Source organism: Falco peregrinus, chromosome 16 (assembly GCF_023634155.1).
Source record: "Falco peregrinus isolate bFalPer1 chromosome 16, bFalPer1.pri, whole genome shotgun sequence".
NCBI lineage: Eukaryota > Metazoa > Chordata > Aves > Falconiformes > Falconidae > Falco > Falco peregrinus.
This window is the reverse complement of record NC_073736.1, coordinates 9,398,249-9,415,851: the sequence shown is the minus strand read 5'-3', so window position 1 is coordinate 9,415,851 and position 17,603 is coordinate 9,398,249. Positions and strand designations below refer to the sequence as shown.

Genomic DNA, 17,603 nt, shown 5'->3' with positions numbered 1-17,603 from the left:
CCTCTTCAGCTGTCCTGCCTCTCCTCAGCATTTATGGCACTGATGTTACAGCTCTGTGGTGGCACAGGGGGCTCCTGCTTCCCGCGCGCCCAGGCAGCGGGCTCTGGGGCCCATGTGGGCTGCAGCACCTCAGGTGTGGCACCAGGGCCAAGGCCAGGCTTGTCACACGGACACCGGTACCCAGGGATGGGAGCCCTTGTGTGGGAAGGGTTTGCTGCCCAGCAGAGGATGCTGGAGGGGATGGCAGGGGGCAGCAGAAGGAGGAACGAGGTTCCCAGCATGAGAGCAAAGGCTGCAGTGGCCAAGGCCAGAGGGCAACAGGCCTGGGCTGTGCAGCCCTGGCAGGAGAGGGCTTTGCTCTACCAGGTGGCTCTATAGAACCCTGCGGCTTGTGCCAGAGGTGAAGCTCATTTCCAAGAAGGAGAAGCTGCTGCTGCTGCTGCTGGTTCTGAGCAAGTCCCTGGGGGAGGCCAGGCTGTGATCCAGCCCTCCTGTGGCTATCCTGCTGGTGGCAGGCCAGCCAGAGAGCAGCTCTGCAGAGAAGGACCTTTGGGTGCCAGAGGACAAGCAGCTGAGCATGAGACATCGATGCACCCTCATGGCAAACGCCAACAGCTGTGGGGACTGCATTAGGAAAAGCATCGCTGACCGATGGAGGGAGGTGACCCTTCCCCTCCTCTCATCACTGCTGCGATGGAGAGACGGGACGCTGCTTTATGCAAGCAAATATCGATTTATTGCACACAGTCATTGGTTTATATATGTTATCAGAGGCCACGTGCTTTAAACTGATTGGTTCTTTAAGCTAAGCATTACATACTAGGCAATCCCTAATTGGTTAACAACAAACAAAGGACACTTTAATTAAGTTTTTGCAGTCATCAATTAGCAGCAACTTGTTACTTCTGGTCACCATCTTTCCTCATCTCCTTGTCTTTTCTCTGCATGACTCAACAGTCAGCACTCTGTGGGTTGTTATCTATTCACCCTCCTTGTCCCCCCAGGGTTTGTGGCCTACAAGCTGAGGGACATTCCTTTCAGCTAACTGATTGTTACTTATGGTCCTGATTTCCAGGCCCTGTCCTGCAAACACTACTAAGGCCACATCTGGAGTGCTGTGTCTAGGGCTGGGCTTCCCAGGGAAAAAAAGCTGTTGACCTACTAAAGCAAGTTCTGCAAAGGGCCACCAAGCTGCTTGAAGGGACTGGAACATCTTTCCCGGGAAGAGAGGGTGAGAGATCTGCAACTGTTTAGTCAGGAGAAGAAAAAAAAGCCTTGTGAGGTTCTTATGAATGTATACAGAGTTCCATCTGAACCCAAGAAAACACTTTTTGACTCGGGATGATCAACCACTGGAAGAGTTGCCAAGAGAGTCTGTGGAATGTCCATCCCTGGAGATACTCCAAACCCATATAGCCAAGGCCTTGAACAACCTGCTTGAGCTGACTGTACCTCGGCTAGCACATTTCACTGGATGATCTCGAGAGGTCGCTTCTAATGTCAACATTTCTGTAATTCTGTGAGTATCAAGAGGAAAAGTAGACAGAAAAAATGAACAACACATACCCTTTGAGCACAAAGATGTTGGGGTCCCTGAAGAGGACCCAATCTGGAGAAGGGCAAAAGTGTGAAGAGAAAGGAGCAGTAGAGACGTTCTGTACCATCAACCCCCTCTTTGCTATCCCCCTAGCGCCTCCATGGCTGTGGGTGTGTAGATGAATTGGGAACAATGGTGTAATTTGGCCCTGGGAGAAACTGTGAGGGACATCGTCATTAATGTTTTGGTCCTTGTTTCTCACAATCAAAATCTGGTTGAATTAGCAATAAATTAAATTGATCTTTGGAAAGACAACACACCATTGGCTATGACAGTGATTGGTTAATAATCTCTCCATCTTTATCTTGACCAATGAGCATTGTTGGTTTATTTTCTCCTTTGTCTTGTGGAGTCAGGGGAGTGGATGAACAGCGGGGGACTGACTGGCCACTGCCTAAGCTTAACCCACCACAGGACCATATCAGGACTGCTATGCCCAGAATGGGGCTCTCTAACAAAAGAAAGACCCTGACAGATTGGAGCAAGTCCTGCAGATGCCAGAAGACTGGTTGGGGCATTGAGCACATTATGGACAAGGACACTCAAAGTTGGGATTTTATCTGAGAAATTGTTAAGACTGAGAAACTGGAGTACTGGACCCAGGCCATCTGGTGGGACCTCGCTCAATGGCCTGTTTAAACATTTCTAAAAACACAGCCATGAGCACATGATGTGGCTGAAGGTGTCTGACCACACCATTGGCTGAGAGACCAACTGTAGCAAGAGCTATGGGACATGTGTGGAACAAGTGTCAGCAGGAAACTCCCTCCCATTATATTTCAAAATGGCAATGGAGTTTGATGTCACTAAGCCACAGAGGATGACAGAGGTGATGATGAAGGAAAGGTCCCTTTTTGGGGCTACAATGTATGACCACAAATGGAAATGAGCAGTGTTTGGGACTTGTTGAGGAAAATTTCCCTGCTACATCTTCCCCAAGGTGTCCAAGGTACATGGCACAGACCAGGCTCTTCAGTCCTGCTCCTTTGGTGCCTTTCTTCATTCACCATAACCCCTGGGTCTGCACCAGGACCACCCTGCCCTGTGCCCCCACCCTGCACACTCACACAGCTGAGCTCTACACTGGTGTTTGGTGTTTCCCTCTCCCAGGCCCTTCCCAGCCCAGCCCCGCCACAGCTTTGCCCCCCTCCCCTGCCCTCTCCCCAGCCCAGGCAGACACAGCAGCCCACGCTGGGCTGGCCCCATGCAATTGCCCACCCAAAGGGGGCTGCAGAGCTCTGGGCACTCACCCCAAAGACTCTTGCAAGGGCACAGAAGATGCTGGTGATCAGAGAGGGATCTCATCCTGCCAGTCAGCCCCAGGGCTGGCACCAGCCATGGCATGAGGGGACAGAGGCCAGTGTCTCCCTCTGTCTGCTGCTCTTCTCTCACACAGACCCTGATTGCCCACTCCCGGCAGCCCCTCTGGGCCAGTCCCTGTCCCCAGCACCAGGCTGCTGGCCTGGGGGCTCCCCAGGCACCTCCTGCTGCACCAGGGACACAGATTACAGGGATGATGATGAGGCTGTTGGCCATGAGGGCAGCCAGGTAGATGCCCAGCAAGAGCCAGAAGTGCAAGAGCTACAGCTCCCATGTGTCTGCCAATGCCAGGAGGAGGAACTGGGTGACAGAGCTGCTTTTGGGCGTCTGCTGCCTCTGGGCCTGGGGACTCTCCATGAAGGAATATATAATGAGATATTAGGCAAGACTTCTCTGATTAAAACCTAGCACCTTTCTCGGAGAAAGCCCACTGAAATGGCCTCTCCGCTTTTTGGAGGACCTTTGGCAGGTCCATCTCAAGAATTGGTTCTGACTGAGGGAGTACAGGAAGCAGGGGGCTCTGCTGTGGGCTCTGGAGGAGTCAGTCCTGCCCTATTACAACAGGTAATAGGAACATGGGGTGACGGAAGATTAAACCCACTCATGGCATCAAAGGGCTTTTCAGCATTGTCACCTCCAATTCATCCCACTACAGAGCGGAGTTGAGGGGATTTTTCTCTGTGTATTTTGTTCTGGTTGCCCCACCACAGCTGAGGAGTGGTTTTGGCACTGTCATTTCTGCTGCACTCCAGGTGCCATCAGGTGGATCCTGAGAGGCAAAGAGACAGTCCCTTTGTGCAGACTGAGGACAGCCATCTGTCCACCCGCCCTGGTCTCAGCTTCCCTGTGCTGGCAGCTCCTTGACCTGCAGGACTATCACCCCAGATGTTTCACAGAGAAGGAACTGGTCACTGCTGAGAGTAGAAGCATCCAGTTTCCAAGTACAGATCTCAAGTGCACAAGAGATTTCAGAGAGGAATTGGAAATGCCTTGTGAAAAAACGGGCAGCTTATTGCTTCTGAGACACACCTGACTGCATCATCTTCTTCAGTGCGCCCTTCAGCTCCTGGTTCCTCATGCTGTAGATGAGGGGGTTAACTGCTGGAGGAACCACTGCGTACAGAACTGTCACAACCAGGTCCAGGGATGTGGAGGAGATGGAGGGGGGCTTTAGGTAGGCAAACATGCCAGTGCTGACAAAGAGGGAGACCACAGCCAGGTGAGGAAGGCACGTGGAAAAGGCTTTGTGCCGTCCTTGCTCAGAGGGGATCCTCAACACAGCCCTGAAGATCTGCACATAGGACAGCAGAATGGAAACAAAACAACCAAAGCCTAGAAATGTACCAAGCACAAGAAGCCATATTTCCCTGAGGTAGGCCCGTGAGCAGGAGAGCTTGAGGATCTGTGGGATTTCACAAAAGAACTGTCCCACAGCATTGCCTTGGCAGAGTGGCAATGACAGTGTATTGGCCGTGTGCAGCGCAGCATTGAGAAACCCAGTGCCCCAGGCAGCTGCTGCCATGTGGACACAAGCTCTGCTGCCCAGCAGGGTCCCGTAGTGCAGGGGCTGGCAGATGGCCACAAAGCGGTCATACGCCATGACGGTGAGGAGGGAATACTCTGCTGAAACGAAAAAGACAATCAGAAAGACCTGTGTAGCACATCCTGCATAGGAGATGTCCCTGGTATCCCAGAGGGAGTTTGCCATGGCTTTGGGGAGAGTGGTGGAGATGGAGCCCAGGTCAAGAAGGGACAGGTTGAGGAGGAAGAAGTACATGGGGGTGTGAAGGATTTGGTAACAGGCTACGATGGTGATGATGAGGCCATTGGCCATGAGGGCAGCCAGGTAGATGCCCAGGAAGAGCCAGAAGGTCAAGCGCTGCAGCTCCCGTGTGTCTGCCAATGCCAGGAGGAGGAAGTGGGTGATGGAGCTGCTGTTGGACATCTGCTGCCTCTGGGCATGGGGAGCTGTTACAGGAAAAAAATACAGTGACAAGTCAAGGGAGACTTCTCTAAGCAAAATCAACACCATTTCCCCAGACCATCCCCTGTCATACACAGACATCCTTTACTCTTCGTAGCAGACCTTTCTTCAGTTGTGTGGCTGGAGGCCTGCTTGGTGCTGGTCCTGTGGGTGATGAAGAGCAGGGCATCTGCCCTTGGGCTCTTTATCAGTCAGCCCCACTCCGCAGAAGGGGGTGGGGGGGCAGGGACCAGTCCTGATGTCAACTTTGTCATGTGAAAGCAGTGCCAGAGTAGAAATGCCTGTCAGCATCTGCACTGCCAGAGCTACAGAATGGGAATGGTGGAGACACTTTGAGAATATTCAATTCTTGTTTAAAATCTCTACCCTCTCTCTTTTTGGTGAGTATTCTTGGATGTCAGAAACTCTCAGCATTTCTTCTTCCATCAGGTGGAACACAGTTGTTATAGATTTGCTAATAAGTTAAGATTGATTGACTATTTGATTGATTATTTGATTTTATAAAATTATTTTATAGAATAGAAATATAGAAGCATAAGAAATATATTTTAATGAAACTTATAGTTGCACAGTAAAAGCTGCTATGAGATCCTCTGTACGTCCCGTACCACGGCTAGAAGAATGGCCTAGAACCATTGTTAAAACTTAGGTAATAACTTCAGGGTTTGAAAGGTTTCTTTGTATTTGACCAGTCTTCTGTATGTAGAAGGTGTGTTGAAATGTCAGAATATGAGATGAATGGAAACTGGGGATAGTCGACTGGAACAGCTTGTGGTTACCTGCCAAGAAACCGTGAACTTTAGTAAAAGGTAATTCCGGCAGGGGGAGATCGCAACCACCGACTCATATACCACCTACCGAAATCGTACCCCAGACCCATTTCTGGACCTTTCTAAGCTCTACTGCGCAGAATCGGATATAGGAGGAGAGTATGTTAATGATTTACGGGAAATATCATGGTTGTGCATGAATACTTAATGAATCTGTATGAATAAGTTCTATATATGGTGTCTAATTTTGAGACTTGGTGTGCGTTGATCGTGAGAGGACTCGCTCACGCACCCGTAAAGAAGTGTCTGCTTATCTACATCACATTGGTGTTGATAAGTTCTTTATTCCGAGATTTCGGTAACACAGAGAGGTCTGTGAGGCAAGAGGATTGCCTGTCTGTGAGTGCCCAGTGCAGGGAGGTGGTCTGTCTATCTGGTTCCCAGTGTCTCTGGGCTTGTACCTTCCTAAGGTGGAGGGTGACCACACTGCCATGTCACCCTGAAAATCCACCAGGCACCGCTGAGAGCAGCCTGACCCACCACAGACACCTCACCATTTCTTGAGGTCTCAGCACCCCACTTGCAGTCAAGGACACACAGGGCTCATTTCACCCACCCAACAGCATTTTCTCTGTCACAGCATCCCTGCAATTCTCTGTGAGGCTTTCAGATCATAAAGGGTGCAACAGGAAAGGTTTGCATTCTGCAGGGCAACTCACTGCTTGGAAGCAAATTTCAAGTATATAGGCAGGAGTCATCAATATAACATCTGACTCAGAGAAAAAAAAGCTCAATGCCCATCCCCACAGAGGGCATTGCCCACAGCCCCCCAGGTGGCAGGAAAGCTGGGACACTTGTTCCCATGGACACAGCTGCAGGAATGGACCCACAAGATCAGTGTGTGACTCTGCAGCTGAAACACCCATCCCCAGAGAGTCTGACAGCAAGAGCAAGGGAACAGTAACAAATAACAGAGACAATGGAGAAAGGAGGCAAAACAGAGTGAGGGTGCGTCTGAGAGAGGCCAGGACGAGTGTGCCGGGCACTGAGGGCAGCGTTGCCCTTGCCCAGCTCTGCTCGCCATCTCCCACACACCAAAATTGCCGGGCAGCTGCTCTCAGCCCCTGTGCTCTGCAGAGGGACCGGGGCACGTGGCTGGAGAGCTGCCTCGCAACTCTGCTGGAGCTCTGGCTGCAGAGGGGGTGGCTCACGCCTCGGGACCCCCAGCCCTGAGGGCAGAGGCTTTGCTGGGGGGAGAGCAGGCCAGGGGGATGCCTCAGAGGAAAGGCTCCCTCAGTCCCTGATATTATCCCACCTGCACAGGATTTCCCTCCTGGGAGGTGTTTCCCTGTGCCAGGTCTTTCCCTGTCGGTGCTCACAGACCCCATCCCAGCCTCTGTGCACTGGCCCCACACAAACCTGCCTGTCTGCAGGGCACTGGCTGGGCACAGAGTCCTGTCTGCAGAGGGAAAGTGCAGCTCTAAACGACCCTGACGGCTCCAGCGAAGATGCTGCTGCTCCTGTTCATAGACAGAGGAGTGGCTGAGGGCACTTCGAAGCTCCTTATCACTCACAGTTCCAGCTAGGAGTCTCAGGGACTTCTTCCAACTAGAGATCTCCTTTTCCATCTCTCCTTTCCCGCTCCTGCCCCCAAGAGCAGGAATCCGAGAACAAAGACTGAGGAGAGCCGTGTATTATGATAGCAAACTCTGCCCTGAACTTCCTCATGAAATCTTTCTTCCAGACATATCCGCAGGGCAACCTAGACCTGAGAGCAGCCCTGAACCATGCAGCATCCAAGCAAAAGAAATGGAATCCTTCCCTACTGAGTGTCACTCGGTGTCACCACCGAGCTGTGGGAAGCTCCCCGGCAGGCTGAGAGCTGCCCCTGGCAGGCGGCAGAGCCCCTGCCCCAGCACACAGCCCCCTGGGCTGCAGGGACCCTGCTGGCAAGGACAGCCCTGGGCACCCCTGCCTGCACAGCCACCTTCACAGCCCTGCAGCCGGCCCTGGCACAAGGCAGCCCACATGCCCTGGCCCTCCCACGCTGCAGCAGGGAAGCCCTGCTCTGCAGCACACTGGCCTCCTCCACAGCAAAAGGCTCCCACACGGTCCCACAGGCTGGGGGTGCCCCAGCTGCTGCAGACCCGGCTAGGAACTGCAGAGGCATTGCCCTGCAGCCACAGACTTACCGGGTCAGGGGCTGTGCAGATTTCTCCAGCAGTGAGCTCAGAGCATCCTCCCACCAAGGTCTGCTTTTGAGCTCTCCCTGCCTCCCTTTTCTGCCCCTCTGGGCTCCTCCAGGTGCCCCTGGGGCTGCACAGGAACCTGCTGGGGAACAGCCGGATGCAATCACTGATGCTCCCTGCCTCAGCTGGGTAGAGACACTTCTGTCCAGCAGTGGCATTTCTCTGATTAGGAAATAGTTTTGTGCATGAGTATCAACTTTTGTTAACCCATTATGAGACAGGATAACAGGAAGACTGCAGCAAAGGATCTAAGTACTCCTAAAGGAACGTGTGTGTATGTGTGTGTCTGGTGGTTCTACAGGCAGGGGCGGGGAGGATGTCTTCAGTGCTTCAGTAAGCATTGCAGAGTCAATTGAAGCACCTCATTGCATAGTCCTAGGGGTACAAAGACTCAGCTCTCCTTTGCCCAGGCCAGGTCTCTGCTCTGAAGCAAAGCCTTTGCACCCACGGGCTCGGGGACACTTGGTACCAGGTTGCCTTATGGCCAGGCAGAGCTGGGCTGGTGCCACAGCTGGGGGGCTTCAGCCCAGATGGTCAGCAGTGCCCTCAGCCAGGTTCCCACGCAGAGGCAACTGTTGCCAGTGCTGTTGCAGACAGAGCTGTGACACTGATGGAGCCAAGTACCAAGGCAGGTGGCAGAGCTCAGCACAGCTGCTCTGCAAGGACAGCAGCCTCCAGCAGTTCCAACATTCAAAATGGAGTTTATACTTGTGAGACAATTTCAGCGAATCCTAAGGAGTGTTCACTCCTTCTGCACAAGCCACTGCCTGCCAGTGTGTGACCTGGCACCTGAACTCTGCTGCTCTCCTGCCTCACTCCCCGTAGGAGATGAGACTCCAACATTCCTTTGCTTCTAGAACCAAGGTGGACACAAATGATGCAGGATTTTAGATCCAGTTGAGCATCACAGCTGTTGGCCCATCTGGCAGCTGTGCTAGAACGCTGATGCAAAGAATCTGCAGACACCTAAAGGAGCATTGTTACTGTATTTTCCTGTGACTGTCAGCAGGTGGTTACTTGACCACTGGCTTGTAGGATCCCACCAAGCCTCTGTCTTGATAGGATCCAAGCCTCTGTCTCACTGCTCCCCTCCTTCTTCACTCGCCTTGATGTCTATAGGGTTGTTCTCTCACATAATTCTCACTCCTCTCCCTTTGTGTTTTGTCCTTTTTGCCTTAGGTTATTACAGACATACCACTAGAATTGCTTATTGGATCAGGTTTGGGTAGTGTCTGGTCCACTTTGGAGTCAAATGAAAGTGTCTTTTATGCCCATGGAGTCAGCTCTTGATCTCTTCTCACCTTTGCCAGATCTACAAACACCGTGACCACCACAAACCCTTGCCATGTAAACCCACAGGATCTCTAAATTCCCCAATAGGATGTGAGGTTATTGATCCTAAGGCTTCCTCACGCTAGTTAAATAAGACTTTTTCCCATTCCTCTCCCTGATTTAGGTTATTTCACAGCAGAGTTACCCTGAACCACACCTGTGTCCCCAGGGCCAAGCTCAGACATGTAACAAAAAAAAAATAATAATGGGTACCAAGTGTCCAAGGTCCGAGGAAAGCAAAATGTTTTACTGCAGAGCATGCTGGCGTGGGGGACAGAGGTCACTGTGACGGTGAAATGAGATGTCCCTAATGAGAGCAAACCATGCTGTCCTTGGGACCAGAGAGATGCAGGGCTGGACTGTGCAGTGCTGGCAGGAGAGGGCATTGCTGCTGTGATGTCTCTGCATCACCAGCAGAGTTGTGGTTCAGCTGTAGTTGATGTCCAGGAAGGACAAGGTCCTTTTGATTGACAATTGTCCTTGACAATGGACATCCCATGATCTAGGAACCCTTTGAAAATCATTGGTCTGATTCTCTATTGCCTCACCACAGCGATGACTTTCAACAGTGCTGGCTAACTGGGGAGGTCCATGAAGACTGAAGGTTAGTCAAGTGGTGCCCACCTACAAGACAGGCAGCAAGGAGAATAACTAGAGGCCTGTCAACCTGATGTTAGTGCCAGGGAAGGTTGTGGAGCTGATCGTCCTGAGCACCACCAAGGAGCAGGTGCCGGAAAACCAGGAGGTCATGCCCAGCCAGCACTGGTTTATGGAAAGCAGGTCCTGCTTGATGAATCTGATCTCCTTCTGTGACAAGGTTGTTACCGAAATCTCGGAATGAAGAACTTATTGACACCAATGTGATGCAGATAAGCAGACACTTCTTTATTAACGGCCGGGTGCGTGAGTGAGTCTTCTAACGATCAATGCACACCAACTTTCAAAATCAGACACCATATATAGAACTTATTCATACATATTCATTAAGTAATCATGCATAACCATGATCTTTCCCGAAGGTCATATAACATATTCGCCTCCCATATCCGATTCTGCGCAGTAAAGGTTAGAAAGGTCCAGAAATGGGTATGGGGTACGATTTCGGTAGGTGGTATATGAGTCGGTGGTTGCGATCTCCCCCTGCCAGAATTACCTTTTACTAAAGTTCATGGTTTCTTGGCAGGTAACTACAAGCTGTTCCAGTTGACTCTCCCCAGTTCCCATTAATCCTATATTCTGACATTTCAATACACTTTCTACATACGGAAGACTAGTTACTACAAAGAAACCTTTCAAACCCTAAATTTATTACCTAAGTTTTAAACACTGATACTAGCCCATTCTTCTGGCCTTGGTACGGGACTGTACAAAGGATTTCATAATAGCTTTTACTGTGCAACTATAAGTTTCATTAAAATATATTTCTTAACCCTCTATATTTCTATTAAAAATGATTTTATAAAACCAAATAAAGTCAATCAATCTTAACTTATTAGCAAATCTGTAACAAGGTGACCTGCCTAGTGGATGAGGGAAAGGCTGTGGATACTGTCTACCTGGACCTTAAAAAAGCCTTTGACACTGTCTCCCACAGCATTCTGCTGGAGAACCTGGCTGCTCATGCTTGGCTGGGTGTTCTCTACACTGGGTTAGAGCTGGCTGGACAGCCAAGCCCCAGGAGTGGTAGTAAATGGAGTGACATCCAGGTGACGGCCCATAAGGAGTGGTGTTCCCCAGGGCTCAGTGTTGGGGCCAGTCCTGCTTCAGAACTTTATCAATGATGCAGCCAGGGGGATTGCGTGCACCCTCAGTGAGTCTGCATACAACAACAATTTGGGTGGGAGGGCTGATCTCCTTCAGGGCAGGAAGGTTCTGCAGAGGGATCTGCACAGGCTGGGCTGTTTGAGTGAGTAAAATTGTATGAAGTTCAAGCAGGAGAAGTGCCAGTTCTGCACTTGGGTCACAACAACCCCACACAATGCTACAGGCTTGGGGCAGAGTGGCTGGAAGGCTGCCTGGTGGGAAAGTACCCTGAGGGTACAAACCTGAGGTTGACAGATGGTTGAGCATGAGCCATCAGTGTGCCCAGGTGGCCAAGAAGGCCAATATCATCCTGTCTGGTATCAGAAACAGTGTGGCCAGCAGGACCAGGGCAGTGATTGACCCCCTGTACTCGGCACTGCTGAAGCCACACCTTGAACACTGTATTTCCATTTTGGGCCCCTCACTTCAGGAGAAACTTTCAGGTGCTGGAGTATGTCAGGAAAAGGGCAACAAAGCTGGTGAGGGTATGGAGCCCTGGTCTGTTGAAGAGCAGCTGAGGAGACTTGGATTCCTTAGTGTGGAGAAGAGGAGGCTCAGGGGGATCTTACTGCTCTCTAAAACTAGCTGAAAGTCAGTTGTAGATGGGTGAGGGTAGGTCTCTTCTCTCACATAACAAGAGACAGGACAAGAGGAATCTGCCTCAAGTTACACCAGGAGAGGTTTACATTGGGCATGAGGCTAATCATCTTCACTGCAAGGGTGGTCAAGCATTGGAACAGTCTGCCCAGGGAGGCGGTGGAATCACCAGCCCTTGAGGTGTTTCAGAAATACATAGACGCAGTGCTTGGGGACATGATTTAGTGATGGAATTGACTATCCTGTGGTAATGGTTGGATTTGATGATCTTTATGGTCTTTTCCATCCTAAATCATTCTGTTTCCATGATTCTATGACACTGCAAGCCTACCTAGACCAGATGCTGAGAAAGCTGGTCCAGCTTAGCCTGCCTCAGTATGGGGGTTGGACTAGATGATCTCCAGAGGTCAGTCCAACCTGAAAAAAAGCCATAGAGCTAAAAGAACATATATAAATTGTGTCAGCACCAATACAGGAGTTCATGTGAAGAATGTTTCTCCATTCAAATTACTTTTGTGAAATGTATTTGACCAATCAGGGAGAAGCAAGCCTGCTTTTCTATGGTCAGGTGGTGGGCCAGAATGAGGGTGATGGGGAGGTACGGTATTAGGAGGGCAACTGGGTCTCAGGAACCCCTAACGCAGGAAGAAGGGCATGGCTGTGAAGGGGCCTATGAGGCCAGTTCTGTCTCTGGAGGTGACAGGCCAGCAACAGGAACATGTGGCTGGGGAAGTCCCTCTGCCAAGGTACAGCATAGGACCTCTCCAGGAAAAGGGCTGGGATACAGGTTGTCATGTCCATTTTACCTGTGGACACGACAGGACAGCAGCAGGCATGTGGTGTAGAAGACCATATGGACATTATTTCTCTGTGGTAAGGGGAAAGACCACGAGAAAAAGCAAACAGTGTTGGTTCCCTGCATAAAGGGGGGTTCCTGCGACCGTAAAGCTTTCCTGGGTAGTGGGAAAAAGCAAGAGAGAGGAAAATATTTCACAAAGTGTAATGTTGAAAATCGAGAGTGGCTACCAGGAGGAAGAACTGTCACTCCAAGGGTCCTGCTGTGGTGCAAGAGCTCAGCCACAGTGAATCTGGATCAGCCCATGGCTTTGTGTTTCAAGGAACAGCCGGTGAGAGTGGAGGTACCTCAGTGAACACATGGAACTCTTGGGGTGAGAGCAAGGTAGGGCAGCGAGATGGTGCCTACAGCCTGCAGGGAAACAGGGGCAGGTGTCCAACCATGTAGAACAACCTGCGGTGGAGATGGAAATGTGTTTTAGCAAGGCTGGAAAGCATGAAGAGAACCCAGCTCTTTGTCCCCTTGGCTATGGCAGTTGTCTCTGCCACTGAGGCCTGTGAGAAGACATGTTGTCCTCATGGCACTGAGTTATCATTGCCTCCTTGCTGCCCCATGGGGAAACTGGAAGTGGTTGTGCCATTGTTGCCCTTAACACAGCAGTTAATCCACCACCTTCCATGGTCCCCAGGAAGGGCCCTGAGCCCTCTGTGAGGGAAAGCACCAACCTTCCCACAGGCTGCAGGCCATGGCTTGGCCTTTCTGCTTCATCAAGCAAGCCAAGGCTTTGCTCAGCAGCAGAGCTGCCTGCACAGCGCCTTTGCCTACCTGCACTCACAGCCTCCAAGGATGGGCTCTAACAAGGCCATGGGGAGGCTTTCTCGGTCGTGGCCCTCAGCGGGGCTTGTTAATGCTTCCAGGGACATTGGGGTTTGCTTCTGACTTGGTGTTCTTGAGAGGTTTCTTCAGTCTCCTCTGAAGACCTCAAGTTCACAGCACCAAAGACACCCTGGGCTCATTACGAATCAGAAAGCCCTGACAAGCCATGTCTCTCCCATCAGGGACATCTGGTCTTCAAGTCTTGCTTGCACAGTTAATGAGATAAGTTTCAGAAGTACAGTGAAAGAGGAAAGCAGGTAATGAGCACTCTGGAGAAGTGATAGGAGGCTTTTCCAATTGCTCTTGATGCAGAGTGTCTCCTTAATAGGTGTGTCCAGGTGGGAAAAGCAGTCCCTGGAGCTAAACACTGTGTGGACAGCCTTGCTCCTCAACTCTACAGCCCCACTATTTTAGTCCTCAGCCCCATGGGACTTACATCACTTTACATGAGACTTCTTCAACCAACTCTGCAGCTGAATATAGCAAGTGCTTGGCAGTAATTATTGCCTGCTTTCCTTAGAGAACGGGGTGTTAAAGACAAATAAAAGAGGGATTGCTTATCGGGGTTGGGGGGGGGAACGGGTTAGAAATTAATAAATAAAAAATATATTGCTCAGCTGTATTATTGTTAGTTCAAGCAGATCCCCATGAAGTCTGTCGCCACAACTGAAGAGTTGCCCATAGGGAATATTAGAGACACTACTGAAAGACAGTCCAGCTTTTCCTCTCTGAATCTTAAAGGAGAAGCTGCATAGGTAAAATGGATTGGGGTGATCACAGAGGAAGAGGAGAAAGGCATCTGGAGATGAACTTCTTAACCCAGAGCTGTAAATCAGGAAACCAGGACGTCAGTGTATTCCAAATGTCTTGAAATCCATAGAAGGTGTGAACTTCCTGGGGCTCATGACAAATATTAGGATATTTCCAAATCTTTTTTATATCAGCAGATTTTCCCCCACTTTCATCTACATTTACGGAACAACTGGTATTAACAACAGCACAGGCTCTGCCCTCAGACGCCAGCTTCATATCTAATGCCATTCCATTTTGCACAGCTATAGGGGCTATTTTTCTAACTTCTTCCTGCAAAGCCTTCATGGCACCTGCAGGGTCCTTGGCCATCTCTTCCATTCCTGTGCATCTCTTTATCACTGCCTTCTCCAATTCAGGAACCGCTAACCAAGGAGTAGCCAAGGCCACAAGAAGGCTGATGATCTGGGCTATCATTATGACACCTATTACATCTGAGAAGCTCATAGGCCACTTGGAGGCACGTGGCCATGTTGGCAAGATTGAGGTCCCTGGAGTCTCCAGCTTCCTTGGGGGATTGGCCATCAGCAGCCCAGCTGGTTATGGCTGCAGTAAGAAAGGCACTTGGACTCTGAGACAAAGTGTCATTTCAAATGGCCTTGGTTAGAGCAAACTCTCCTCACACGGAGACAATCGTGTCAGCTGTATTCCGTCCCTTCCGACGCCGGGAACACGGAGTTTACAGTGTTGGGAGAGTGGTGCAGCAAGTTGTGCAGATCCTGCCTGCAGAAGGCTTAACCCACATTGTCTCCTGTGAGATCTTGAAGTGCTTTCTGCCAGGGAAACCCATTCTAGTCATCACTTCTCGTGTTCTAAGAGGAGATGTTCACTTGGGAGTTGGTAACTGCAGTCTCAGGTAAAGGTAGGGGCGTGGGGTTGGCCATTCATTTCTTCTTCCAATATGGCTTGTCCTGCAACCCAGGGACACACTCAGCACAGCACAGCCTGAAGGCCAAGAGGTACGTGGAGCACAGCACAGGCCCGCTCAGGATTCCTGTGACACTCATCCCTAACTCCTTCATGTACAATGGTCCTCTGCTCAGATTCTCTGAACCTCCTGATGAAAGTTAGAAGGAGAGCAATATCTCCTTTAGACCACTAGAGAAACGGACCTTTACTTAAAGGCCTTGGCTGAAGGGAAAATGGAAGATGATCCCTCACCAACATGGAGCAAATGCTCGCATGGACTTATTTTGAACAAAAAGGTGGCAGAGGTGGTGAAAATTCTGGATGACAACTTTGAGTCAAGTATGGGTGGAAGTGGCAGGGTAGAAAGCAAGGGAAGTCAGCAAGACAAATTGTAGCAGGGCTGAGTAGAGAGGAAAGATCACCTCTAGCAGCCCTTGGGCAGTGGTCTTCCTAATGCAGCCCCGGATGCCATTGGCCTTATGGGAAAACATCTCCCACCTGTTTGCTTTAGAGGACTGGCTGAACACAGGTGCAGAACAATTTTTAAAATCTGCAAACAATGTGAAGCATGATCAAGTGTCATAAATAAGCAAATACCCTCCACAAGCATATGCCAAGTCCAAGCTGTGTCTCATTAGGTTGCCTTTCTGCAAGGGACACTCTTCTGAGAAATCTTTTAGGATGGTAGATACGGAAATATAGATCTAAACACAAGGAAAGAGTTGGTTATGGAGACAGATCGGCTGTGGGGAGACATGCAAGCTTTTCCTTCCTGAAGCTAAATACAACAGCATAGGTGAGAGGTACCTCAAATACCAAAGAATAAAGGGAGGAGAAAACTGGTGAATAACTGAAAGAGCCTTTTCTGAGACAGTCTGCTGAAATAATGACTTCAGAAGTCAACACTGTCTCCTGGTCAGGTGCAAATATGTTAAAGATGAGAGAAATAAAGGACGTGGTATAAGTGTAATAATAATGGTGAAGTTCTGGTATAAAATCACTATTTCTTTGAAGTATCGCTTTGGAAAGCTCTTTGAATTGTTAGGGGTCACTTGTGAGAAAGGACAAGCAAGTGTTGCAACTGTCTTGGAAGGAGTCCATAAGTGCAGCTCGGGGAGCCAGAGGCTGCACAAACCCCCATTGGTGAGGGGTGTGCCACCACTTAGAGTCCTCCTGGGTGACATTTCTGGCACCTGAGCGGGTAACTGTCCAGGTGGATTTTCCAAGAGTAAATCACACCTCGCCAACCTGACAGCCTGCAGTTGTGCGTGAGGAGCTACAAAGTGGATGTCATTTCCCTCATCTTCAGCAAAACTCTGGCCATGGTCTCCCTCAGTGTTCTGCCCCAGTGAGGCCATGACACTCTGGGTGCGAACGGAAAGAGATGGGTAAAACACCAGCGGGATGGTCAGGCTGAGAGAGCAGTGGTGAGGGGCTCACACCCCACCTGGAGGCCACTGGGACATACTGGGGCATTGTGGGCAGCACAGGGGACTCTCCTGTGCCCTGTGCAGTTTAGAAGCTGTATACATGACCCAGTGGAGGCAACTGCCACAATGTCTGGTGATGGTCCTGAACTCAGAGGACCATTCCTGTGCCCTAGGGATGCCATGGAGGGAAAACCTGGCAGGTGGGATGGCTGCCCTGTCAGGAGCTGCACAGATGCAGGACGGACCAAGGGCAGAGCCTGCACCTCCCTCGGATGGACTAACACCCTGCAGCTGCAGGGCCTGGGACCTGCCTGGCTGGGCAGTGTCTGCAGAAAAGGCCCTGGCGCTGCTGGGGGACAGAAGGCAAAACACAATCCCACCCCGTGACCTGGTAGCAGAGGCAGCCGGCAGTGCCCTGGAGCGTATGAAGAGGTGCCTTGCCCAGAGACTGTGGGAAGTAATTGTGTCCCCTTGGTCATCCCTCGTTAGACCAGCTGTCCATGACTGTGTTCATTTTTGGGCCTTGACTGGGGAGGGAAGGAGGGAGAGAGCGGCTGGGTGCCTCTAGAGGATGTAGAGCATGGAAGATGTGTATGACTGGGAGTGAGTTCAGTGAAGAGTCACTGAGATGCTCAGGGGCTGGAACACTTTCCTGGGAGGGGAAACTGAGGGCAGGGCCCTTGTTCTGCCTGCACAAGGGAAGGCCTTGGGAGCCTCCTAGTGACCTGCCAGTCCCAACAGGGAGGTGGTCAGGAGGATGAAGCGAGTCTTGGAGCTGTGGTGCCTGGCAGGAATGTGATAGGCAATCCTCAGGTGTGGAAATAAGGACGTTCTTGGCAGGAGATAATGCAATGACCAACCTCCACATCATGGGGTGCTTGAAGCTGTAAACAGAATGGAAACAAATGCTCTGCTTGGGAATTCTCAACTTCTTTGCTAAAAGGTGGTCGTGGAAGAATGTCAGTGCTTTCCAGTTCTATGGAAGATTTAAGGCCTCTGGGAAAGAGCTGAAGAGAACAGTTTTTTCTCCCCCCTTTTAGCATCTGACACCCTGAAGCCTGACCTGCTCTTCCATCCCCTCTTCCCATCATCTGATGAAGGGATGAGAAGCAAGGAAGCAGAAAGGCCCT

General features: G+C 50.6%; 1 protein-coding gene across 1 annotated transcript; it reads right to left on the bottom strand.

Moving 5' to 3' along the window:
- Window positions 1-3,926: 3,926 nt before the first annotated feature.
- Window positions 3,927-4,862, bottom strand: LOC129785778 (olfactory receptor 14C36-like). Its single transcript, XM_055819964.1, has one exon. It carries the CDS (start codon window positions 4,860-4,862, stop codon window positions 3,927-3,929), a length of 936 nt encoding a protein of 311 aa, XP_055675939.1.
- Window positions 4,863-17,603: the final 12,741 nt, after the last annotated feature.

Excerpts from the sequence above, each read along its gene's own strand:
- LOC129785778 (XM_055819964.1), bottom strand. The coding sequence starts at position 4,862 with ATGTCCAACAGCAGCTCCATCACCCACTTCCTCCTCCTGGCATTGGCA.